This window comes from Haemorhous mexicanus, chromosome 9, assembly GCF_027477595.1.
Source record: "Haemorhous mexicanus isolate bHaeMex1 chromosome 9, bHaeMex1.pri, whole genome shotgun sequence".
Taxonomy (NCBI): domain Eukaryota; kingdom Metazoa; phylum Chordata; class Aves; order Passeriformes; family Fringillidae; genus Haemorhous; species Haemorhous mexicanus.
Window position 1 is genome coordinate 22,589,901 of NC_082349.1, and position 22,410 is coordinate 22,612,310.

At 40.6% G+C, this 22,410-nt stretch overlaps 1 protein-coding gene and 1 long non-coding RNA gene across 2 annotated transcripts in view; one reads left to right on the forward strand and one right to left on the reverse strand.

Moving 5' to 3' along the window:
• Window positions 1–1,656: 1,656 nt before the first annotated feature.
• The window catches only part of CRB1 (crumbs cell polarity complex component 1), a 74,812-nt gene continuing 54,058 nt past the window's right edge, over window positions 1,657–22,410 (reverse strand). Inside the window, exons 6-11 of the mRNA XM_059854467.1 lie at window positions 14,406–15,353; window positions 10,404–10,954; window positions 9,846–10,011; window positions 6,622–7,528; window positions 5,249–5,377; window positions 1,657–2,031 (exon numbers count right to left, since the gene is read on the reverse strand). Of these exons, the coding sequence (XP_059710450.1) occupies window positions 1,779–2,031; window positions 5,249–5,377; window positions 6,622–7,528; window positions 9,846–10,011; window positions 10,404–10,954; window positions 14,406–15,353 (2,954 nt within the window). The 3' untranslated portion in view covers window positions 1,657–1,778. The remainder of the gene's footprint in view (window positions 2,032–5,248; window positions 5,378–6,621; window positions 7,529–9,845; window positions 10,012–10,403; window positions 10,955–14,405; window positions 15,354–22,410) is intronic.
• The window catches only part of LOC132331232 (uncharacterized), a 33,757-nt gene continuing 13,651 nt past the window's right edge, over window positions 2,305–22,410 (forward strand). The window contains exons 1-2 of the long non-coding RNA XR_009487517.1: window positions 2,305–2,577; window positions 15,252–15,345. This is a non-coding gene — a long non-coding RNA (uncharacterized LOC132331232). The remainder of the gene's footprint in view (window positions 2,578–15,251; window positions 15,346–22,410) is intronic.

The following is a 22,410-nucleotide window of genomic DNA, read 5'->3' on the forward strand; positions in this document are numbered from 1 at the left end:
ATATATATAAACACAAAATTATTTATAATGATTTTTAATAAGAGTTTAACAAAAAAATTTCCCTAATCTTTTTCAGGTATGATAAAGCCAGCAAAGAATTTATCCTTGTGTACAATTCTCATAGGTAAATACACTATGCTTAATTTTCATACTAAGGCAGATGCTAGGGAACAGGAATACGTGACAGGGATGAATCATAATTTTTTTTCCACAAATGTGCCAAAGTTTTTTTGGTTTTCTTCCTCCCCCTAAAATAGGAGTAGGGTTTTTAACAGCACAAGTGTTGCTGCATTTTGTGCAGAAAAATAACAGACCTGGGGGCATTTATGAAAGGTGGAAAATAAAAAATAGTCTAGATCCACTGTCTGATCCATATCCTGCTGTGGCAAAACAGAAACCTTAACATCTCACTTAGACACATTTCAGGGTGTCCTAAAGTCACTGGAGATTTAAAGGGGGGATTTGCTTTTCCTGGATGCACCAGGTCCAAACTGCAGGGAGGACAGGGGCAGGTTTCAAGTGGGGGAAACTGGTATCAGAGGTTTCAAGGACTTCTCCAAAAGATCAATTGTTCCCTCTGGAGTCAGAAAACCTCCCAGTATGGTGTTAGTCTTTACAACTCTGCTACCTGCCATATAGCTGATAACAAAACACCACCCTATACACACTTGTTCTTTCAAATCCTCTCTCAAGGACACTAGTCAAATGACTAAAAGGGATAGAGAATCTCTGCAAATATAACAATGAATGTCCCAATAAATTATATCACCATTCATAAATGAGGTTTTTGTCTTAAAGAATAGTCAAAAACCAAAAAACCCTCACTTCTTACAAATGTTTAGTATTTAACAATGTGTTTCAGTTGTGTCTGCACTCTCAAGGTAACTACAAAGATATTTTGCTATAATATTTTTGTTAAATCTCCTGACACTCATAATTTTCAGGTCCTTTTTTTCATTTTTTTAAGAATCCATGGACAATGAACCCAACTACCTTGCTTGCTTCCTAAGAAGGAAAAAAATCCCTTTTTATTTTGACTGATGACACTGATCTACTAATAAGTAAAACAGATTTACCTAAAGTTATAGAAACCTTTCAACAAACAACAAATCTGTGATTTCAAGTCTGAGACACTTACTGGGCCTTTCTTGAAAGGGGAAATGTTGGTAAAGATTAAGATGGTTGTATTTTATTTCAGTATAGCCCATGGGAGGTGTAGAGGCTACTGGAGCAGAGGATCAGGATTAGTGATATCAGTGCAGGATTGACACTAATTCAAATGGATGTGGGAGCCTCCTCAGCATGTTGTCAATTGCTAATCCAAACCATTACCTAATTAGCCAAAAATATCCCTCATGGTTTCACAGGTGTGAGGCCTAACTGCCAAAGGAACAGCAATAAACATGGTGTGTGATGTAAAAATACTGACCACCTGGAAGATTTAATTTAAGATTAGAATTATTGAAGACAATGAGTCTGCCACTCATTGCAGTAGGGTTTGAATGCCACCCTCACTAAATGTGACAATGTTAGTTGTCCCACTGTCACCCACTGGCAGTGTCCATGTGGTGAAATGCTCTGGTGAAGGTGGGGTGAACTCTTTAAAATCTGCTAGCATTTGTTCTAAAACTAAATCAATTAACTAAACCAGATCTGAAACGATTCATAGAAAAACCATGCAAAGAAATATAAAACAAGTTTTAAATATTTGTATTGCTTTGCTAAGCTGGTTAGTCAAGGCATCTTCTGCTGCAGTAAAACAAAAGTTTAAAGACTGCTCAGTAGTCTTCCTGATCACCCCACTCGACTGCTGGCTCATCATCCATTCGCAGAATGAGATAGGAGAGGAGCTGAAAGAGGTTCTGCCACAAGAGCAAAGAGACAAAGAAGGAGAGGTCGCTTACATCGATCTCACAGCGGTCACCCGCGAAGTTCACGTCGCACAGGCAGTGGAACTTGTTGAGCAGGTTCTGGCAGAGGCCCCCGTTCAGACATGGGTCAGAGCTGCACTCATCAATGTCCTTCTCACACCTGCAGGAAAGACTGCAAGCAGTCAGCCTCAGGAACCAGGCATGCAATGCTCCCAACAGGCACGTGTTTAATTTGGCAGCTTTGGGGAAGAGGAGCATGCTCTGGGGCGTGTTCCCACACGTGTTTATGGTTTCATTAACTGGCTGATGAGCCCCACTCAAACCCTCAACTTCCTGTATGGTTTCCAAACACAGACAGTTAAGCAGGCAATTTCACCCCTGTAAAGCATGCTCTTCATGGTCACTGGTGCTTAGCAAGGTGCAATGCAAGTTCTTGTGTGATCTCAGAGCCAGCTCTGGTGCAAGTCCTGCTGACAGCCTGCTTGTCCTTGTCATTGCTCCAGGAGCTGAGGGCACAGTTCCCCTCTCAGTAATCCAGATAGAAGTCAAACAAATGTGTGTTTTTGCCAGCTGAATGCTCCTAGAAATATTCACCCGCTTTTTGGGTAGGGTTTTTTAACCTTTGTATTTCTTCCCTCAATGTGGAATGCCAATAGATCCCAGCAATATTTGCTATCCAGTTTCTCTGAGATGGGCCCCAAAAAAGGTAAGATTGGTGCATGACAGGTTTCATAAGCATGTGTATATGTGTCATTAAAAGGTTTTGAGCTAATTCTGGTGGTACAGAAAATTTGAGTTATAATTTCTCAAGGCAGCCAATGGAAGGATAATGAGGGAAGTGTAAGACTTTTTGAAAACTACTGATTTGGTGATTTTTTGCTCTGAAAATGTTCTCTTTTAATTCCCTGCTCCCTTTTATCAAATAATGCTGCTAACAGTTTTTTCCAGGTAACAATGCAGGTTTGTACTTGGAGAAGAATGTGAGAAATTCTCTCTGAATTATAAGGAATTGCTTTGTTCAGTCATATTCATAACCAAGCAATAAACATATTAATCTTACATCAGAGAAAAGCATTTTTTATATTAAACACTCTTACTCTGTTCTAATCTAAACTTCTTTCAATAGCTTCCTTAAATATTAAATTATATTAATATACTTCAAATACCTAAGTTATTTATCCAATATACAAAAATTTTATAGCTATGAAATTACCTATGAAAATTTTTAAAAAGCTAACAGCCTCTCAAATCTTCTGGGGAACTGGGTACCTGAATCCACTGAGTTTCAGGAGCACTTAAAAGCCCGACTCCCTTTATGTAATTTTGACAGTTCCAGCCTGAATTACATGACAAATTTGTTTTTGAGAGAGAGCTCTATCTTCTTTTATGGAGATTAATCCATACATATTTCCCTTTCCACCTGCTATTAAGTCCACTGGGATTTTTTTAATGTGATCCCAAGTTAATTGATTGGCACAGAATCTCTCTATACTGTGCACCAGTGGCTCTCTGAGGGCTGAAATGTTGTCTTACAGGAAAATGCCTCCTTTATCAGTCTAATACAGAAATAAACAAAGGGGTTTGGTTTTAATATTCTTAGTAACAGATATATTTGAATTTGTTCCGGAAAAAAAAAGAAAAAAAAAAAGGGATGAAATGTTCTCATTTGATCTGGTGAGACCCCCAAGCACGGAAGTACTGCTGGTTTATGGTTTGGCAGCCTGGAGGAGCAGAGGCCAAATGGTCCATTTGAGAGGCTGCAGGAGAGAGCCTGGCTGCCACAGGCAGTTCCCTGCAGCTCGCCGGGCACAGGCTCCTCACGAGAACCTTGGGAACTGTAAAAGAGAGATTACTGCCAGCCACTGGGATGGAGGGAAGGAAAGCTCATTCCCAAAGCTGCAGTTAGCAGGTAGGCTGGCAGGGGAGGGAGAAGGAAAAAGTGCTTTCCTGCTGCCTCAAAGTCCCAAGAAATATATGCAGTGCAGAAGTGGCTATGAATATGGTTTTACATCTTAAAATTTTATTTTACTGTATCCTTTCCCCCTTGTTGAATATTGTGAGGTGGTACACAGGCGACCTGGCTGTTAACAGTGCAATTCAAGTGTGTCTGCCAACCACACTGTGCACTGAGTGGGTGGAAATCTTCATTTCATGTATTTTATAGCCTACTGTACTCTTTCCACAAAATCAGTGGGCTCATAAGTTTTTGAGAGAATGAAAACCTTTTGTTGGAAACTTTTCTGTGTTACAGCTTGGTCCTGTTGAACTTTTGGATATTATACTCTGACATAATGCCAGTTTCACCTGGAGCATGTACAGGTTTTCCTGTCTGTCTATCCTAAACGCTCTTACTTGTTCAGGCTATGACTGGGACAATGCCTTCCTTGGTTTCTGCAGCACCTGATGCCTGCCCTGAGGCTCTCAGCCCTCCCTGCTCCAGAGCTCTTTGAAGGCCAGTATTAAATGTGACCTGGGCTACAAGTTACAAATGTCACTGTGAGGAAGGTCCCTCTGTTCCAGGCTAAACAATAACATGCACAAAGTGTTCCTTAATCTCTTCTAAAAGTATTCATTCTGTTCTCACACTTCAGCATTCAGTAAGAAAGCATGGTATACCATGCCACCAGGTGTGCCACCTCTCACCATCCCTGGTGAAGGGGGATACAGTATGGGTAAATGAAGGTAGTATAGAAGGTAATCTTATCCCTCAATGAGTTGCAGCTGGACCAATTGCTAAAGATTAGAAGAAGGCTTGATCTTAACAGGCCACACCTGTAGCCAATAAGAACAAGTGGTATAAAAGAGTGGATTGGTGGGGTCTGGAGTCAGATGATTGCTGCAAGGACCAGGAACAGTCAGTTAGAGGAGCTGCCTGTGAGAAACATCGAGGAGGTATGAAGCTCTGGTGATGTGAAATCCTTGCACTATAATGATGTTAGAGCTCATGCTATCTAAGACAACGCCTGGGATAGAACAGATTGTATATTCACAGCACAGACAGCTTTGCACATTCATGTGCCAGAGCATGTAGCTGGTTTAGGTATATGAGCAGGGTATATGTGCCTCCCCGCCTATGGAAAGGCAACATTTTAACTTGTCACATGAAAATTTGGCACAAAAACAAAAAAATGCACAGAGAAGCAAGTGTGCAGTGCTGTTTAAGAATTGGACTAAACCTTGCTGCATTTGTTTGTGATTTTTGTCTAAACCCACAATACTCCAGACCCTCAGAGTCACTCCACGAAGGAACTCCTGCATTATAAATCAGCTGCTTTGTCTGTATGTCTGCCAGAAGGCTGGCTGTTACCCTCTGGGCTCTTTTGGAACAGCTTTGGGAAGAGGTGCTCCCCCAGGGTGTGCAGGGCAAAGGCTCTCACCGTTCTCCCACGAAGCCTGGCAGGCACACACAGCCCAGCTCCCCGCCGAGGTCGCTGCAGTTGCCGTAGTTGAAGCACGTGAGGTTCCTCTCTTCGTTCCCACACACTGTGTAAGGCAATCGTCGGTACCTGGGCACACAAGAAGGCAGCAGCAGTTATTTGCACTGCCCTTGTTTCTGGATGTCTCCTGCTGTCTCAACGGGAGCAGGGGATTGCCCAAAGGAATGACAACTGGAATTCAGATTTAAGACTCCCAGAACATGTTTTCCCTAACTTTTTTAATTTGATGAGTTTAATTTTTCTTTTCCAAATATTTACTGGCAAAATAATGATTCATTTATCATAAAATATAAAATAGACATCACTCTACTTACATTACTAATGTGGTTCTCTGATACCTGGACAGTTTAGTATGAGTTCAAAAGAGAGAGACTTAACATACAAGAGAAAAAATATTGGGCCACCATAAGGCATCTTCAAATCTGAGGATGTCCTTACTACTCAGAAAAAGTCAACAAAACCTGTCATTTTTAGTAATTATATCCTAAAAGATAAAGTAATTATATGCTGTAACTGGATAGTGTGAAGATGATTGTCTGCATCCTTTGGGCTGCAGCAGACTGGATTGGTTGGAGTCCTCTGAAGGAAGGAGAAGGATTTTGCCTTCTTGGAGAGGAATTGGGCATGCTTAGAGGGCAGAATTTTTTGGATGTGCAGAGAAGGGCAATTAAAGGGAAAAGCCTGCAGCCTTTCTAGAGGAGAGTCTGGGAGGAATAGGAAATAGCAGTGTCAGAAGCAATGGCAAAAGTGGGTTTTGTGGTGTTTGCAGCTGCCAGGACTGAGAGTAAGTTGGGAGGAAAAGACCAACCCAGAAAAGATGCTGTGGGTGGGGAGAAAAACAACTTCTTTTCCTATTGTTATTTTCTCTTCCCAACTCTGAAATCCTGCATTTATAGCTCTAGAGCAATATTACTCTAATAAAATATTGGTTTAGAGATTTAAAAACCTTAAGATTTTTTTTCTGAAAAGAAGATATGTAGTACATGTATTTTCAAGCTCTGGAAGTCTTGTAATCTTGTCATCAGAGAGCTCACAGGACCAATGTTGACAGCAGAACAGGGCAACAGAGCTGTGCCTTGTTCCTTCAGTCCTTGTCTCATCAGTCTCTGCCTGAGTTGGCAGCTCTCCACTGTCTCAGTCCACATCTAATTGATCTGTACAACTTTCTGTACTCTTCATACATTGACTCTGCAGCCATGATTAATACAGAGACAGATGCAAAACATCTGTGTTTAAAACAAAGATATCAGGGATATAAAAGCACTTCAGAAAAGATTTGACAAAACCTTACAGATCAGCCTTGTTTACAGTACCTGCAAAACCTCCCTGTGAAGTTAGCAGCACACAGGCAGGAATATCCATTAATCCCATCAACACAGGTGGCCCCATTCACACACTGGTGGCCAGGACAGTCGTCTATGTCCTCCTCACAGGTCTCCCCAGTGTAACCAGGCTCACAGCTGCACTCATAGGAGGCAATCCCATCTGTGCAGTTCCCATGGATGCAGGGGTTTGAAGAGCATTCATCAATGTTGACTTCACAGTAGGTGCCAGTCCATCCATCAGGACATACACAGCGGTAGGAAGTGTGGAAGTCTTCACATATCCCCCCATGCATACAGGGGTCAGAGCTGCAGAAATCTACCTGCAAACAGCCAGTAAGAGCAGGGTTTGCAGATATTTTGAGGAATTGCTCCTCTTGAGGTTTTTTAGTAGGGATGTCAGCATTTTCAAAGTACGAGAGATAAATGCCGCTGATTTCTATGGTGCTCATGCACCCTCGCAGGCCATCCAGGCTGTCAAAAGCCTTGTCAGCCACGTAGATGTCTGTCTCTTCTCTTAAAAAGTTGAGGTTTCCTGCAGCAGCTGTGCTGGTTGCCGTGTCTTTCTTGTTGTCTATATCCATGTGCCATCTGGAGGACTGGGACAGGGGCTCCACCATAGAGACCATCACTCGGTGCCATTTGCCATCGCTCACAGGCACTGAACTCGCCAGGGTCAGCCTGTAGAAGCTGTTGCCACTTTGTAATTGAAACAGGAGTTTGGAGTTGTGGATGCTGATGATGACAAACTCGGGCTCCCTCTCTGCATACAGCAGGATCACGTCAGTGTCCCTGGTCCGAAAGCCAAAGATGATATTGGTGAGGTCCCTGCTGATTTTCCCGTTGCTTCTGTAAAATATCGCGCTGCTCCGGCCGCTGAACACTGCGTTAGCGAGACCTGTGCAGAGACAGCAGGTGAGAAACCAGGCCAGTTTTACAGCAATACATGTGGAAAGATGTCTCTCTGGAGCACAAGCCATGTAACTGCTTTTGGGTTTGCTGGAAGACAGTCAAATTCCAACAGTGTTTCAGTTATCCTGGTCTGCCCCTCATGGCTGTGGAATTTACAGGGCAGGGCAGCATCAGCTATAATCACATCCAAAGTGTACTGCTTTGCATCACCTCAGGTTACCACTCTAACACACAATTCTACATTACTGTTCTCTCTCTATTTCAAAACAGACATACATTTGTCACTTTATATTGTTTCCTAAGTACAGGCAGCTAGTTATTCCCCGTGACAGATCTGGATGGGACAAACATTTCTTCCCAATTCCTTTTTTCTTGGGTGAGTCTTAAGACGTTCTATGAAGTATTTGATTGGATCCCAATTTCATCTCACTGATGCAAAAGGATGAATTTAATGGAAGTCACTTGATGGAAAGCCCCTTCAAAATTCCTGTGAACAGTTGTGCCTGTCACATCCAAAGCCAGCTTCTCCTGGTGGGCAGGCACTGCCACAGCCCTGTGCAGGTGGGACTGGGGGGGCAGCAGGACTCAGCTCACACTGCTGTGAGTGAAAATTGATGGGCAATGTTGTGGCAGCTTTCTGGGCATCTTCACAAAGGTATTTGACACCTTTTATTAGCATGGTTTCTACTAAAATGCACTTACTCACTGGGCTGTAAATTTAAATGTTCTGAGGTTTCTGAGGATTTTAGACAGGGAGGAGGGATAGGAAGGAATGTCTTCTGTATGTACCTCAGAAAAAAAATAGCTTTGAAAGATCTGAGATAAGATGGGTTTCTGAACTCTGGGCTTAGTAAATCTTGAGGAAAAGAACCCTGGGAATCCTAGTATGAATTTACAGACTTCATGTCCTGATGCCAAGGCAGCAGAGGTGTAACTGCATTTCCTGGTGCATCAAATGTGGTGTCTTTCTAATGGAAAAAGTCTCCTCAGAGGAAATCATACTAAAAGAAAGTCAGAGTTTTTCAAGATTATTCCTGTTTTTTTCAAATATCTCACAAACCAGCTGAGTTGTTTGGGGTTTTTTTAGCAGAAGACACAAGGCAGAAAATTCATTGCCCAGGAAAGCTTTTATTTTGTTATCCTCTGTTGAACAAGAAGTTTATCCTGTAGCTAAGAATAAAACTAGTTAAAAATCAAGTTCTGTAGTGCAGGAATTTTTGAATATCTATTAGGGAAACTCCCTACTGTTGCCACATAAACCAGCACAGAAATCTATAGGGGGTGACCTTGAATCATTGAAAGTGTAAATTAACTTGAGTTTAGCAGAAGGAAACAGTTCAGGAACTTTTCACTTCACTGTCTCTGAGTGTTTCTTTTCTACCCTAATATGCAATACTAAATTTTATGAGACAATGTATTTTGATGTTATCATTAAAGACATCTCTGAGAGAAGGAGCAATTATTTTAATTTCAGTTACAATTTTAAGCCATCCTGCAATGCTGATCCCAACAATCTGCATAAAAATAGTATCATATTGGTCTGTCTATGACAGAGATCTTTAGTTGACCAGCCTTCCCATTCCTAAGAGTCAGCCATTCTGACAGCTCCTGTCAGACTGAGTGGGTATTTACCTTCCCTCACAGGTTTTGATTCGGGCTTTATTCGGTAGCAAAATGAAAAAATATTTTGTAAAAATCCCTACTTGCTCTTTTCAATTCAACTCCAGGGTGGGAAGGAGAAGGAAAGAGATGTGCAGGGTGGCTAATGATCCCAAGGCAGCTAATGGTCATCAGTTTTCAAATGGACTGCTTGGCATGCAGGTGCTTCTTATGAAGGCACTGCTCGAGCAACTGTACTGCAGGTATTGAGGTGACTTTCTCCAAAGCTATTCAAGATTTAAGAAAATCAAATGATGCAATGGAAGTTATGTAGCTTGTCTTTTCAGGAAGATGGAGAACATTCTAGGGTTAACCCGACACTGGATATCCTCTTATCTCTTGGCAGTGGAAGTTTGAGGCAATGTACTGATCTGTGGGACAACCTTGACTAGTTGGGCTGAGTAAGTCAAAATCAAAGTTCTATGAACATCAGTGCCTGAGTCAGGGGTCTGGGGGAGAATTTCTGGCTTTGGTAGGGCAGAGTCTTCCCATTAACATTACTTTAAGCTGACATAACTATTCTTTTAAGACAGAAGTAAGATTTGAATGAACTTTAAAGGCAGTGAATACTCAAGGAAATGCTGCTGAAAATGCCTATTGCTGGCAATCTCCAAAGATGATTGGAACAACTGAAATGTACCTACATTCAAATCCTTGGTGCACCAGCTGGCATTGTGCTTCATGAGGACAGGGCCCAAGCTCACACCACTTAACTTCCTCACATGCCTTCCCCACTGTGTTAGGGGGGCACGTGCAAGTGAAGTCATCCCAGATGGAATAGCACACACCACCGTTGTGGCAGGGGTTGGACTAGGGGAAAGAGAAGAGAGAACCTCAGTATGAATCAAGGCTGTTGGACACCCAACTCTAGGCATGGGGGGCTGTTTGGCAAAAAGTAGTTTTCTTTCTATTTCAAATGGAAAATTGTAAAGACCAGTATTATAACAGAACAGTATGTTCAATATTAGTGAAAAACAGTATTCCAATCTCAAAATAGTTTCATTCTCCCCTATGCAAATACCTTTTGCTTCGGATACTCATCATATGTAGCACAGCTTAACAAACCCTGCTCTTTCTAGCATTTTTGCATGTTTTCCTAATCTGTCATTATAATCAAACAATGTGTGGGAACATACTAAAAACATTTTAAAAAATTCCCCATTATAAGCATGTGAAAATGCTCTGAAAAATGTCATTCTTACCTTGCAGAGGTTGTCACCAGTGCAGCCCTGGGTGACATTGATCAGAGTTCGGTTGATAAGAGAATTTGGTGGATTGGTGATGGGGAAGAATTCCAGCAGCTGGTTATTCACTCTTACATCTTGGATACAGCCCTTGAAATACCTGCCATTTCTGTCAGTTTCTTTGTTATCTGGTAGGCCTCCAATGTAAAGAATATCCTTACTTTGGATGGTTAGTGCTGGAGTAGAAATAAAGCCTAGGTAGTGAGAGGACTGGAACAATTCCATCTTATTTGGTTCTATTTTTAAGGTTATTAAGTAAAAGTTTCCATCATTCACTGAGTGTTTCCCTAATAACTTCATGGAATTTAGAGCTAGCATGGTGAGTTTCCCACCTTCCAAACAGACTCTTATGTAGAGGTGAGTGCTATTTCTCAGAGCCAGTAACAAGCCAGAAGGTTTGCGTGTTCGGACGAACATTGATATGATGAAGTTCTCATTCTGAGTGGATCCAACAGGAAAAGCAGCATAGCCTGAGGAGTCCTCGGATCCAAACCGGCCTGGAATGTACTCTTGAGGTTAGAGATATGGGAAAAGGTAAAAAAACAAAAAGAAGAAGAGAAGGAAGAAAAATAAAATAGTTAGGGTCTAAATTACAAAGGAGCCAATGCAATGTTCTGGTGATATTTATATATGATAGTAAGATATGCTTCTATTTATGGATGAACAAAGACTTGGTCCAGCTGTAAATAGCTTCTGTTTCAAAACTCTTTTTGGCTTCCATGGCTGTAGCACTAAGCTCCATTGCAGGACCATATGTTATATAATTGGGCACATTTTTCCTCTCTATCATGCTCTGTGTAATGCTGTGTTTTCAAGTAGTTAAACAAGGAGAGATTCCTACAGTTTCCTGCATTGGTCCTCAGAAAAATCATTCTGGAAAGAACCTACCTGCTTTGATCCTCTGATGACCATGGAAGTTAAGGCAGTTCTGGGATTTTGTGATATTTTTTGCACAGATTCCAAGCACAAAAAGCTGCTGGGCAAAGCCTTCTTGTGTGAACAGATCACCTGTGTGGTGCTGCAGGGGCTCTCCAGGTCTCTGACAGACTTTTTGTTGCTGGGGCTCAACATATGCTCACCTACATCTGCCTGTATCCAGCCATGAATCCTGCTCAGTCCCTGAGTGCCCACAGAGCTGTGGGAGAAACATGATCCAGGATCGGGCAAGTTTTCTTTTCTTTGTGCTTATCAATTAAAATGATTAAACCAAACCCATCAGTCTGACCTTTACCCCTTATTTTCGGTAATGATTTTCAGTCTTTTAAGGATACAAAATATGTAGCCAAAACTGTATTTTATTCTGATGAATCATCTCTTTAAAGAACAACTAAGTGTTTCTATTTTTACACTATAAGTTTTGTGATCTTGTCCTCAATATTACAGACTTCCTGCCTAAACAGTTTCAGGAGCTGTTTTTCATATATCAAATTCCTAGAAAAAAATAAACTGAGCTTATTTAAAATGCTCACATAGCTGAAGATTCAGTTGTCTGTTGTGCAGTAAAACTCCGGGAGCAGAATGTCATGGGCCAACTTCCTGCCTGCAGAACCACCTTTTTTATGACTGCATTAAAAAAAAAAGATGAAAATAGGGGACTGAGCATGAAGCCCCACCAGACCCTTAAGAACCACACTGCACTGCTGTGGGGTATGGCCATATTGTTTAGCAACAGCAATAAATCCCAGACTTGTTCCTAAACAGAAAATTTCTTAATTTAATTGGAAATAGTTTATTTCTATGAATAAGATTGCCTATATACCTACATCTACTTGTTAAACAGACTTAATGTTTCAGAACACCAATTTCAACAAGAGTTTTAAGTTATATCTTCTCTTAAGGTGGTACTGGAGACAGACACTTTTTTCATGAGGGTAAAAAGAAAAATTCTGCTGAACTGAGGGTTCCACAACTGCAGTATTAAAAAGAAGCCTTGATCTCCAGAAAGGTATTTCATGTTTACAATTACTAGTCACATTTCTCTCTATTTATAAATGCCCACATTTATCATCAGCCTGATCTGTTTGATGAGATGACTAGCATCACCTTGGTCAATATTAACCTCTTGGGTCACAACATCTGGATGTTGATCTAAATGAGTCAACATCTGTTTGTTATTTTGTATATGTAGAGAAAATATTGCGTCTTGTCAATTAAATACTTGGCAGCAGCTTTTCTTCAGAAAGACACCAGCATTTCTTATGTCATCCTTTACCACAAGCCTCCCCCACTCTGCCTCTCTAGAAACCTGCCACAGTCTTTTACATATGACATGTAGCTAGAATCTATGTACCAAAATGGCACGGTGCCACGATTAGCAAGGAATATTGTGGTCAGCAGGAAAGAAAAGAAGCATGCTTTCTAATCATTCTCAACAGTTCTGATGCCAGTATAAGCTGCTCCTGGCCCTGAATGGTTTTAATTTTGCTTCATATAAGAAGGCAAACTTATTTCCCAGATGTTGTCCTATATTCAAAAGTTGCCTTCCACATCTTTGGATAAATTACAGCTACACTTCAAAGAAGTCTGTTCCAATTACCTCTCAGACTTTGTCATTTTGCAATAAAATCAAAAGGAAAAACTATTGAAAGGTATTGATAAGTATGAGGTAGAGCACGCAAAATGAAGTTGTATTCAAACATTTGAAATGTATTTGAAGGCCCAGCTTTCTGCAGCAATGCATTCAATAACCCCTGAGGCCAGTTGTTCAGCTGATGTGAATCAATGTAGCTTCACTGGCAGCACTGCAGCCATGCCACTTTACACCAGTTTAGGATCTGTCCATTCCAATCTAACCATGGCTCTGCTCTTGTGTTTAATTTTTTCCAGTCCACTTGGCAAATATATCTAGATAAATATACTTATGTGTGTGTATATGTGTATATATACATATGTATATGTATATATTTCTTCCTCCCTAAAAATTGCTCTGCTGACTGTGTGTGGATGAGGGAGGCAGAGGCAAAGGCATGGTGAGAAGACTTAGTCCTGTGCAATTTTCTTAAACAAAACTGCTTGACTGAAATCCCTAAAACTTTGCCTGGGGAAGGATTAAAGAGCTCAGCCCAAAGCATTCCAGAGGGTTGCTGTATTTACAGCTCTAGGAGATCACCCAGCAGATGCAGCTGGACAGGGACCTCCTGTTGTCCTTCCACTTAGCCCCTGCCTGCACTGCAAAGATCATTTGTAGCAGGGAAAATGCTACAGGCATCTGCAGCTTTTGTGTTCCTGCTCACCACCGCCATGGAAGCTGCTTGCTGAGATGAGCTCTTCTGCTCACCCAGGCAGGGCCATGTTTCCCTCTGGTCCCCATGAAGCTCTCTGGGAACAGCAGCCTGCACTGGGGATTGTCCAGCCCCACCTTGAGACCAGCTGAAGGAGGAATGGAACCTGTTCCCAGCTGCTGAAGCCCTGCCTGCTCCTTGGGCTAATCAGTTTAAGCTAAGAGTATAATCTCATTCATTTCTTTTAAATTGGAATCTGTCTTTTTTTAGCTTACAGTACTTTTGCTTGCCTTTCATTGCCTTAAATGGAATCTCTTTATAAAAGCCTAGACAGCTCGAGGATAAAATTTTCAAAGAATGCTTTGAAAATAAGTTTTAAACTCCAGGTGACTTGCTTGCTTTCTAAATTTTACTCGGCATCCAGAGAACTACAGTTTTTCAGAGTTTATGGAGTGCCAAGAGCACTGAGAAGACTTTAAAACAAGAAGAGTGGAATCCACCAGTCTAGCCTGACGGGTTTTTTTTTTTTTTTGGTCAGGCTGAAAAGCAGCCTTCCTGGGAAAGTAACTAGAAAATGACTAAGGTGTGCCACTACTAACCTCTTGCACTGGCTTACCACTCAACATTGAGCTCCAGGGATCCTAAGGGTCACGCTGTTTTACGGCCAGGCAACTGGGATGGTTGGTGGCCATGTTTTCAGCAGGCACAGCAAACCCAGGCCCCAGCAGGGCTCCCTTACCTGCTGCACAGTCTGGCCCCATGTAGGGCCGGTAGCAGTCGCAGTGGTAGCTCAGCCACAGGTTGATGCAGCGTCCCCTGTTCTGGCACGGGTGGGGGTCACACCAGTCCCTTTTAGCACATCCTGTCCTGACATTTAAAGATGACCCAGATGACACATTCTCTGGAGTAATAACATTCAAGTCTATCTCAATATCCTGAAGACAGCCTACAAATGAAGGTGCAGAATGTGTATTAAAGGTGTTCTGTAGAGAGTTGCTGTTCCCCACTGGTAAGCCGCCCAAAAACGTGTTCTGAAACGCAAACATCACCTGCTCGTTATCTATCTTAGCAGACGTTTTATTGAGACAGGATTCTACACAAGAGCTGTCAAGCAAATTAAGAATAACAGCTCTTGCCAAGGTTACCTCCACTGAATGCCATTCTCCATCACTGACATTATGTGGAATATGCAAAAGAGCCTGTGGCTGATTATTGACTTGCACGGATAAGTGTAAGTAGCCGTTCAGTAATTCCAGTTTTGCAAAGGTGTTTTTCTCCCCTCGGTGAAACAGAAAAGCTGTGGGTTGCACAGTTTGAAAACTCAGGTTTATATTATAGAAAAAATCCTTTTTATGAGTCTGGGGATTCTTCAACAAAAGGAAACTGTTTCCTTGAAAAGAAAATGTGGTTATGGTTTCACAGTGTATTCCAGTATACCCAGGTGCACATATGCAGCTGAATCCGTGTTGGCCATTTTTTAAATGTGGGATACATATTCCATTGTTTTGGCATTGATGATCAGTACAGCCATGAAGGACTTCTGTACAGTTCCAGCCACCATAAAAAATCCCTTCTTTGTCTGCAGGTGGACAATGGCAAGTGTAATTTCCAGGAAAATTCTCACAGATCCCACCATTTTGGCAAGGGTTCATGTAACATTCGTTGACGTCTTCATCACAGTGAGTACCTGAAGAATAAACAGAGAATTAGGCATTCTGGTTGGAATAACTGGAGCCCAAAATAACACTTTTAATAATGTGTTTCATTAAATTATCTTTTAGTAGATAAATAGATAATGGACAAGTAAAAAAAAATATACTTTAAATATAGAAAGGCCATTCAGTTGTCATGGTTTCCTTGTGCAAAGTATTATCTAAACACCTAAGTGATAACCACATTTTGGAGAACAGAACCAAGCAGATGCAGTTTTGATATGGATAATGTGATGAAATTAAGATAAATTTCATCAGATGGGATCAAGAAATTGTTTCCCATGTACCCTATGGTAGGGTACATGGGAAACAATTATCCGTGCAAGTCAATTTAGAATGCTTTGTAAGGAACTGAATTATCGCACACAAAAACCCCAAGAGTTGTTGTTGAATTCCTATCCATAATATAGTATGGGGATCAGCTGGAGGATGATCTACTGGTCATTCCCTCTTTTATGTGTTCATTCAAACAGTGTAAGAACTACAGACAATTATCCCTGGTCCCATTGGAAACATCTTGGAGCAACACTCTTCAAGTAACAGTCACAGGACTTAGAAGTGATATTTGACATGGTGGGTCAGGCTGACAAGTGGGTGAACATGCCTGAAAAATGTATGTACTGCAAAAAGTATGTACTACAGGGGAACTTTTTTACCTCTCCTCTTACAAAATATAAAGCAAGAAAAGATGAAAGGAATATTCTCTCAAACATATCAGAGGTTGATTGGTGATGAGAGCACTTCTGCAGGATTGTCAATACAGTCTCATACTTCCTCCTCTTCCATGTAATGCTTGGCTTCTAATATATCTGCTAAAAGGAGAACTCCTCATCTCAACCCCATTGTAATTGGATCAATGTGACCTAAGTGGGACTGCTGGATCACACTTCACAAACAAAACCAAATCTTCCTCTTGTAAAACTAATCTGTTTACCCCTCTGCATTGCTATTCATCTATAAAGCAGTAATCACAGTAACCTCTCCCTTGAGCAATCAAGTGGCTGATATACATGCAGTGGATCAGGGAAAATCTGTTTCTCATCTCCCTTGGAAGCAGTCAAAATATCCTAATACCTTTTTGATAACTCATGCTAAGTGCAACTCTTAACGTTTCCACTTCCCTTCATAGTTATCTTAGAGAAAATGAGAAACACTTTGCAGATAGTTTTCAAACTACTATCACCAGCACAAATTAAATAGATAACTCTTCATCCATCTCCACAGCAAAACTGCTGCCTGTAAATCAGGTAGTGAGATGTGCTGAGGCTCATGGAGTGGCAGCTGGGTGCACCAGGCACCATACCTAGCTTTATGTACAAATTCACATCAGGCTTTATTTCTATAACAAAACACAGCCATTCCTCATGGAAAATTACAGAGCAGCATTCAGCCACAATGAAATGCTTCAAATGGCAGCAGGTAAATGTAGTTACTCAGGCTAATTCTTTGCTTGTCCACTTTATTCAGTCACAGTTGTAAATGGGCCCACCTGGGAGAGTGGTAAGTACAGGAGAGCCAGGAGGGAACTGAGAACTGGGAGAGATTTGTTTAGAAGATTAGCCAGAGTGGAGTGATCATAGCAGGTACACAAAAGACTCTCTCTGCAGCGATCCAAGTCACTCAGCAGTGCTCAACTAAAGCATACACTGAATTTCCCCTTGAAGCTTCAGGCTGTGGAGCACAGCTAGTGCTATCTCCCTGGCCTGGCAGTGGGGTTTTGCTGCAGCAGTCTCTCTCTGCTTTCCAGCCAGGCTCATCTTTATTCCAATGAGAGGTGTCTGTGTATACCTTAATGTGCAGTGGCATCTGGCAGAACTGTGACTCATTGGGGCTGACTTTCTGCAAGTGAAGTGCAGCTCCCAAACCATCCCTGACTGGGAGCCAGAGCCAAGTATGCTTTGGCCAGTTTGTGACAATTTCAGTGTTTGTAACTTGTCCTGCTTTTGCTATTCCTGTACATGAAGAGTGAAGTTACTGTGAGCTGTTTCCTGTTTAGGTCCATGTTTTAGTACATCTCCTGCCTGATACTGATCCCTGCCCTGCTCTGACAACGAGAACAATGTGTCCTGGGATCTTTGACCCAACTCAGTTTTAATATGATGGCTGTGGAAATGAAGGTCTCTTTGGGGTTTTTGTGTCGAAGATAAAAATTAGCCCAGCCCACAAGCAGCTGGATCAGGTTGTGCTTAGCCTTGTCAGAGGGCTTCAGAGTGGACAGGCTGTGCTCAAGGATTTAGAGACTGGGAGCCCCTGAGAAACCTTTCATTAAAAAACCAGCATTGTGAATGGCTAGATCCTTAGTTGTTGCATTTTCAGCAGTGTGTGGTGAGTCTCTGTGTGTTACTTTATTATCCCACAGCACCTGCCAGACATTCCCTTTGCCTTGTAACTTGTGGTCCAAGTCACACTTTGCAATAGGGACTTGCCTGTGGAAAGGATGATACAGATGCATTTACCTTTACACTAATCTTTAGTGTTCTTTGTCTATAGAAAATGAATACTATCAGTTATTAAATATGAAGTGACTCTTGTAGAGCCACATGGATTTCACTTACATGGATTTCATACTCATTTCAGTGTCTCAACACAATGCTTTTTTTTAAGTAATGATATTAAAAATACATTGCGACATAATTATTTTATCGGGTAGTGCATATAGATAGACACGTGTATGCACTTACATATATAGGCCTACTATTTCATAATAAGATTACACAAGCACAAATATAGGTCACACTAAAGACAAATAATAAGTCACTTTTTTCATATCAAAAATAAATAAATCAGCTGTTCATGCAAGTGGTGTTGATACTGCTTGTTATCTGCCAATTGCTATGCAAGCAAAGACCACTGTCAGTCAAGATAAAAGCACTCTAGATAAAAGGATTAGTCAATATTTATAGAACTGTATAAGCAGTTCAAATAGCTCAGGTTGGAGACATTAGCATGTAAAAAAGTATTCTCAAAAGATGTAAGGCATACCAAAACAAGTGCAAAGGCAACCATTTTTTTTCAGTGGTTACATGCATTAACTCAGCTAAGCATATTCACGTTTTTAAGGGAAAAAGTAGAGTAGAATCATACAGCATTTTCTCTTCTAAATTTATTACATCCTGACATAAAATTTCAGATTATGTGAATATTTTTAAAGATGTTTACTTTCCCCACCTGTGAAGTTTTGTTTTATTTTTTTCAAAACAGAGATGAAACAGTTCCTTTGATTCAGTTTGATAGCATCACTCATCTGTCTCCTTTTTCCACTTACACATTATTACTATATGGTGGCTATTTTCTAACTGATAACCTCTTAATTAAACTCTCTCTTTCAAATTTAGCAGCAAATATTTCCTGCAGAAGCAGGATGATAAAAGCAATTATTCAACCACAATTCTGCTGAATGCCACTGATTTTCCTTTGGATTAAACAATTAGAAAAGTATTATCCAAATGACACTTTTGATACACACCTTTGGTTAGAAATCTTACAACCTTTTGCCTTTCCAGTCCCCTGACCCTAAATAAATATCAAGAAACTACAAGCAAGCAATCTGGATAAGGTTCTACACATTCAATACAGTCTAAGTATGCATTCAAATTCACAAAAAGAAAAGATTTACCTGTAAACATTGTCATTACAATGATGTAAACTTGTATCCTAGTTGCAACCATCTTTTTCCGCAGGAGACTTTCCGAAGGAAAAAGATCGTTTAGCACTTAAGCAGTTGACAGGGTAAATTTCTGTAAAATTCACAACAGTTCTTACTATAAAGGCTTCCTTTCCAGGATTAGCTTGCTCCACTTCTGTACCTGCTGATGTAGTCTGATGGTGTATTTTGCCCAAGCCAGATCAACAAGGCTTAAAGTAAGACCCATTAAACTGCTTACACAATAGATATGTATCCTATTTAAATTCTTTTTTCTCCAAGTTTGTGCTCACACTGAACATTGTCTGTGTCTCACAGAAATGCATATCATTAGGATCCATTCAAAACTGATTGGTCACTTTTTGTTGTTGTTGTTTTGGTATTGTTTTTTAAGTCTTTTTTTTCCTTTCAAAAGGTTTGTTAATCCAGACCAACTCTGTCATGGTCACTGTCATTCAGAGAAACTGTACATCTCAATAAGCAGATAGAAAGGATCTAGAATTTGATCCTGTTTTTTATTTATAAAGTATTTTTGTTCCATTTGCTTTCTCTACTTAATGGAAGTCTGTGTCTCTTGGTTTTTGAGTTTGCTAAAGACATGTAAAAAATTATTTACTAAACCATTTTTTTTCTTCAGCTCTTGAGCAGCACATTTTGATTTAGAACAAATTTAATGAGAGGAAAATTGAGTTCAGGAGATTTAATTACTTATTTCTGTGATAATTTTAGCAGCAGACATTATTTTTGTCACTTATGTTTATCAATTTCTTCTTCTAACTAATTTATTCACTAATTAGGAAATTCCTGACCTCGTGTCACATTTGGGTTTAGGTTCACCAAAAGACTCATACACAGAACACAAATTTGGGTTCATTAATCTACAGTTCACAATTGTTTTTATGGAGATGCTCAGAAAGCTGCTGCTTCTTCCAGCCTCTGACACAAACATCAAGTTTTCCTATAATGCATTTAAATACTAAAGGTAAAAATTTCACCCAGGCTCTTGGAAAGGTGGGTAAAAACAAAAAAAAGTTCATTTTGATAAGTTAGTGGGAATGCACCTGATTAGTAGTGCTTATCAGACATCTCATACTGCAGTTTGATATTTAATGTCCACTTTATTTTGAATATTACAAGAACAAGCTGGAGGTTCTCAGTAGCTGTCATTCCTTTTGTGGTGTGACTGTGACAACAGGACTCTGAGGGAAGGTTATGAGCAGACACAGAGGTGACAACAGGGGGACAGACATCTGCTCTTACAGCTCAGTGACACCACAGGGCTGGTGGCACACTGAGACAGGGTATGCAGCAAATGGCCCAAAGCTGTGCCAGAACCACTGGTGGGAGTTTGAACAAACCTGCCAGGAGCAGAGACTCTAATACAGTCAGATATTGTGTTTAATAATATTTTCATATACAAACCAAAGAGAAAATTCCATGTGAAACCACCATAAAGCAGGTATAGAACTTGTGTAATCCTGCCCAGAAAGTAATTGGCAGAGGTTCCCTGTCAAACTGGGATTTGATTATGGTTTGGGATTGTCCTGGCTTTGCTCTTGTTGGTGTTTTCTTAGATGTGGGTGTTGGCTCAGAAAGCTTGCCTAGTAAGTTGTCTGATGAAACAGGCAACTGTTAAGTGAAGCTTTTGGTTTTTTACAGATAAAATGACCTTTATAGGTGAACATAAGAAATTGGAGAAATGGTCTGAAAAAGATTGTATTCAATTCTGGAAGAGCTCACTCAGTTTCCACCGTCTCAGGCCAGAATAATTAGCAATCAGGGGGGACAATAGTTCCAACCTACAATGCTTCAGTTTCACTGAGTCCACTTTTAGTTCTGCACTGCAAGGAAGATTTGGATCAACTATGAAGAATTCAAGGAAAGCAATGAGAATGACCACCGGTCAACAACAAATGGCTTATGAGAAAAGGTTAAAAAAGTGGGGGGGGGGGATTTCAGTCAAAAGACAAGCAGAGGAAATGGGACATGGTCAGAGTTTTCAGTGTAGAAAAGAGAGCACTCTGTGCCATGAGACCACAGTAAACAGGTGAAAAAGTCACAGGTTGGCCTGCACAAGTAACATCCAGGTCATACTCTAAAAAAATATTGCTAATGATAATAAGATGACAAAGGCTTTGCATATGATGCCCCTTGAGAACCATAAAGTCTATTGTGGGTCCTTAAATATTGGTTGGAGACAGAAATGTGATGAGACACAAGCCAGCAGATGCTACCATAGACCCACAGGCCGCCCAAATGATACCTGCATGCCTGTCCCTTGCACATCTATTTTTCTATGGTTTTGTTCCTCCCTAGAATGAAATCATGCCCAGCAATTGAGCTGTAGGTGTGTCAAACTATACCTGCACATACAGGTATCCCTACACATACAGGTATCAAATGCAAGCAGGAGTAAACCTTAGAGAAACTCAGAATTTAGCATCCCCCTTAGAATATACTTTATGGAAGACAAAGAGTTTGCAATAGCACTTTCTCCACCTGTATTTTAGAGTTTTGGAAATGTCTGTTATAAAATCCTACCCTGGGTGCAAACAAGTCTCTCTTCAAGGGACTCATTAATCCTGAGAAAGATCTGGCAGAGCACATATTCTTCAGGGCCCCAGGTTTTAGCAGACAATCATGAAAAATCTAACTTTGCCACATCTGTGCAGATAATTGCAAAGAGATAATTACTTTTTTGCTGGAAGGAGGAAGTGCACGTTCATGAGTGAGTAAGCACAAGGAAATAAATTGACCATCTCTGTGTCATTGTAATTAAACCCTATACTTTTGGGTACAAATCAGTCACCATGCAGGTCAGGAAGGAAGTTTTACTCTTATGTACATCAGTGCAGAGCAAAGGAAGGGTATTTAAATGGATTTTTTTTTTTTCCACGTATTTTTCTTCAGTAGAGAACTGGCTCACATTTGATACCAAACTTCATGTGACCAGTGCTCTGATCCTGCCTGGCAATTTCTGTTGCTCTCCTGGCAGGAAAAGCTTGTGTAAAATTAAGGACAGAACACAGAGTAGAGCTGGAGTACATAGAAAGCAGGATTTTTTAAAATAGTAGGATAATAAGCATTTGTTAACATTGGGCTAATTTGCACATGATACCTTTCACACAGAACTCTAATTTCTTAAAGTCGTAAGACCTTGCTAGTTATTCCTTTATTGCAGACAAACTCACTATTCTGCTATTTTTCCTCTTGCCATTTGAAATGTATGTATAAAGTTAATACTGGCTAGGAAAAAAAAAATTAAAATAGAAATAGAGTTGAGTGGCTTGGCTTAATCATTAAATATGTCACTCTAGCTGAGGGATATGGAATTCATAATGAGCTACATTCAGAACGGCATGCTGTAATTCAATCTTTTAAAATGTTGC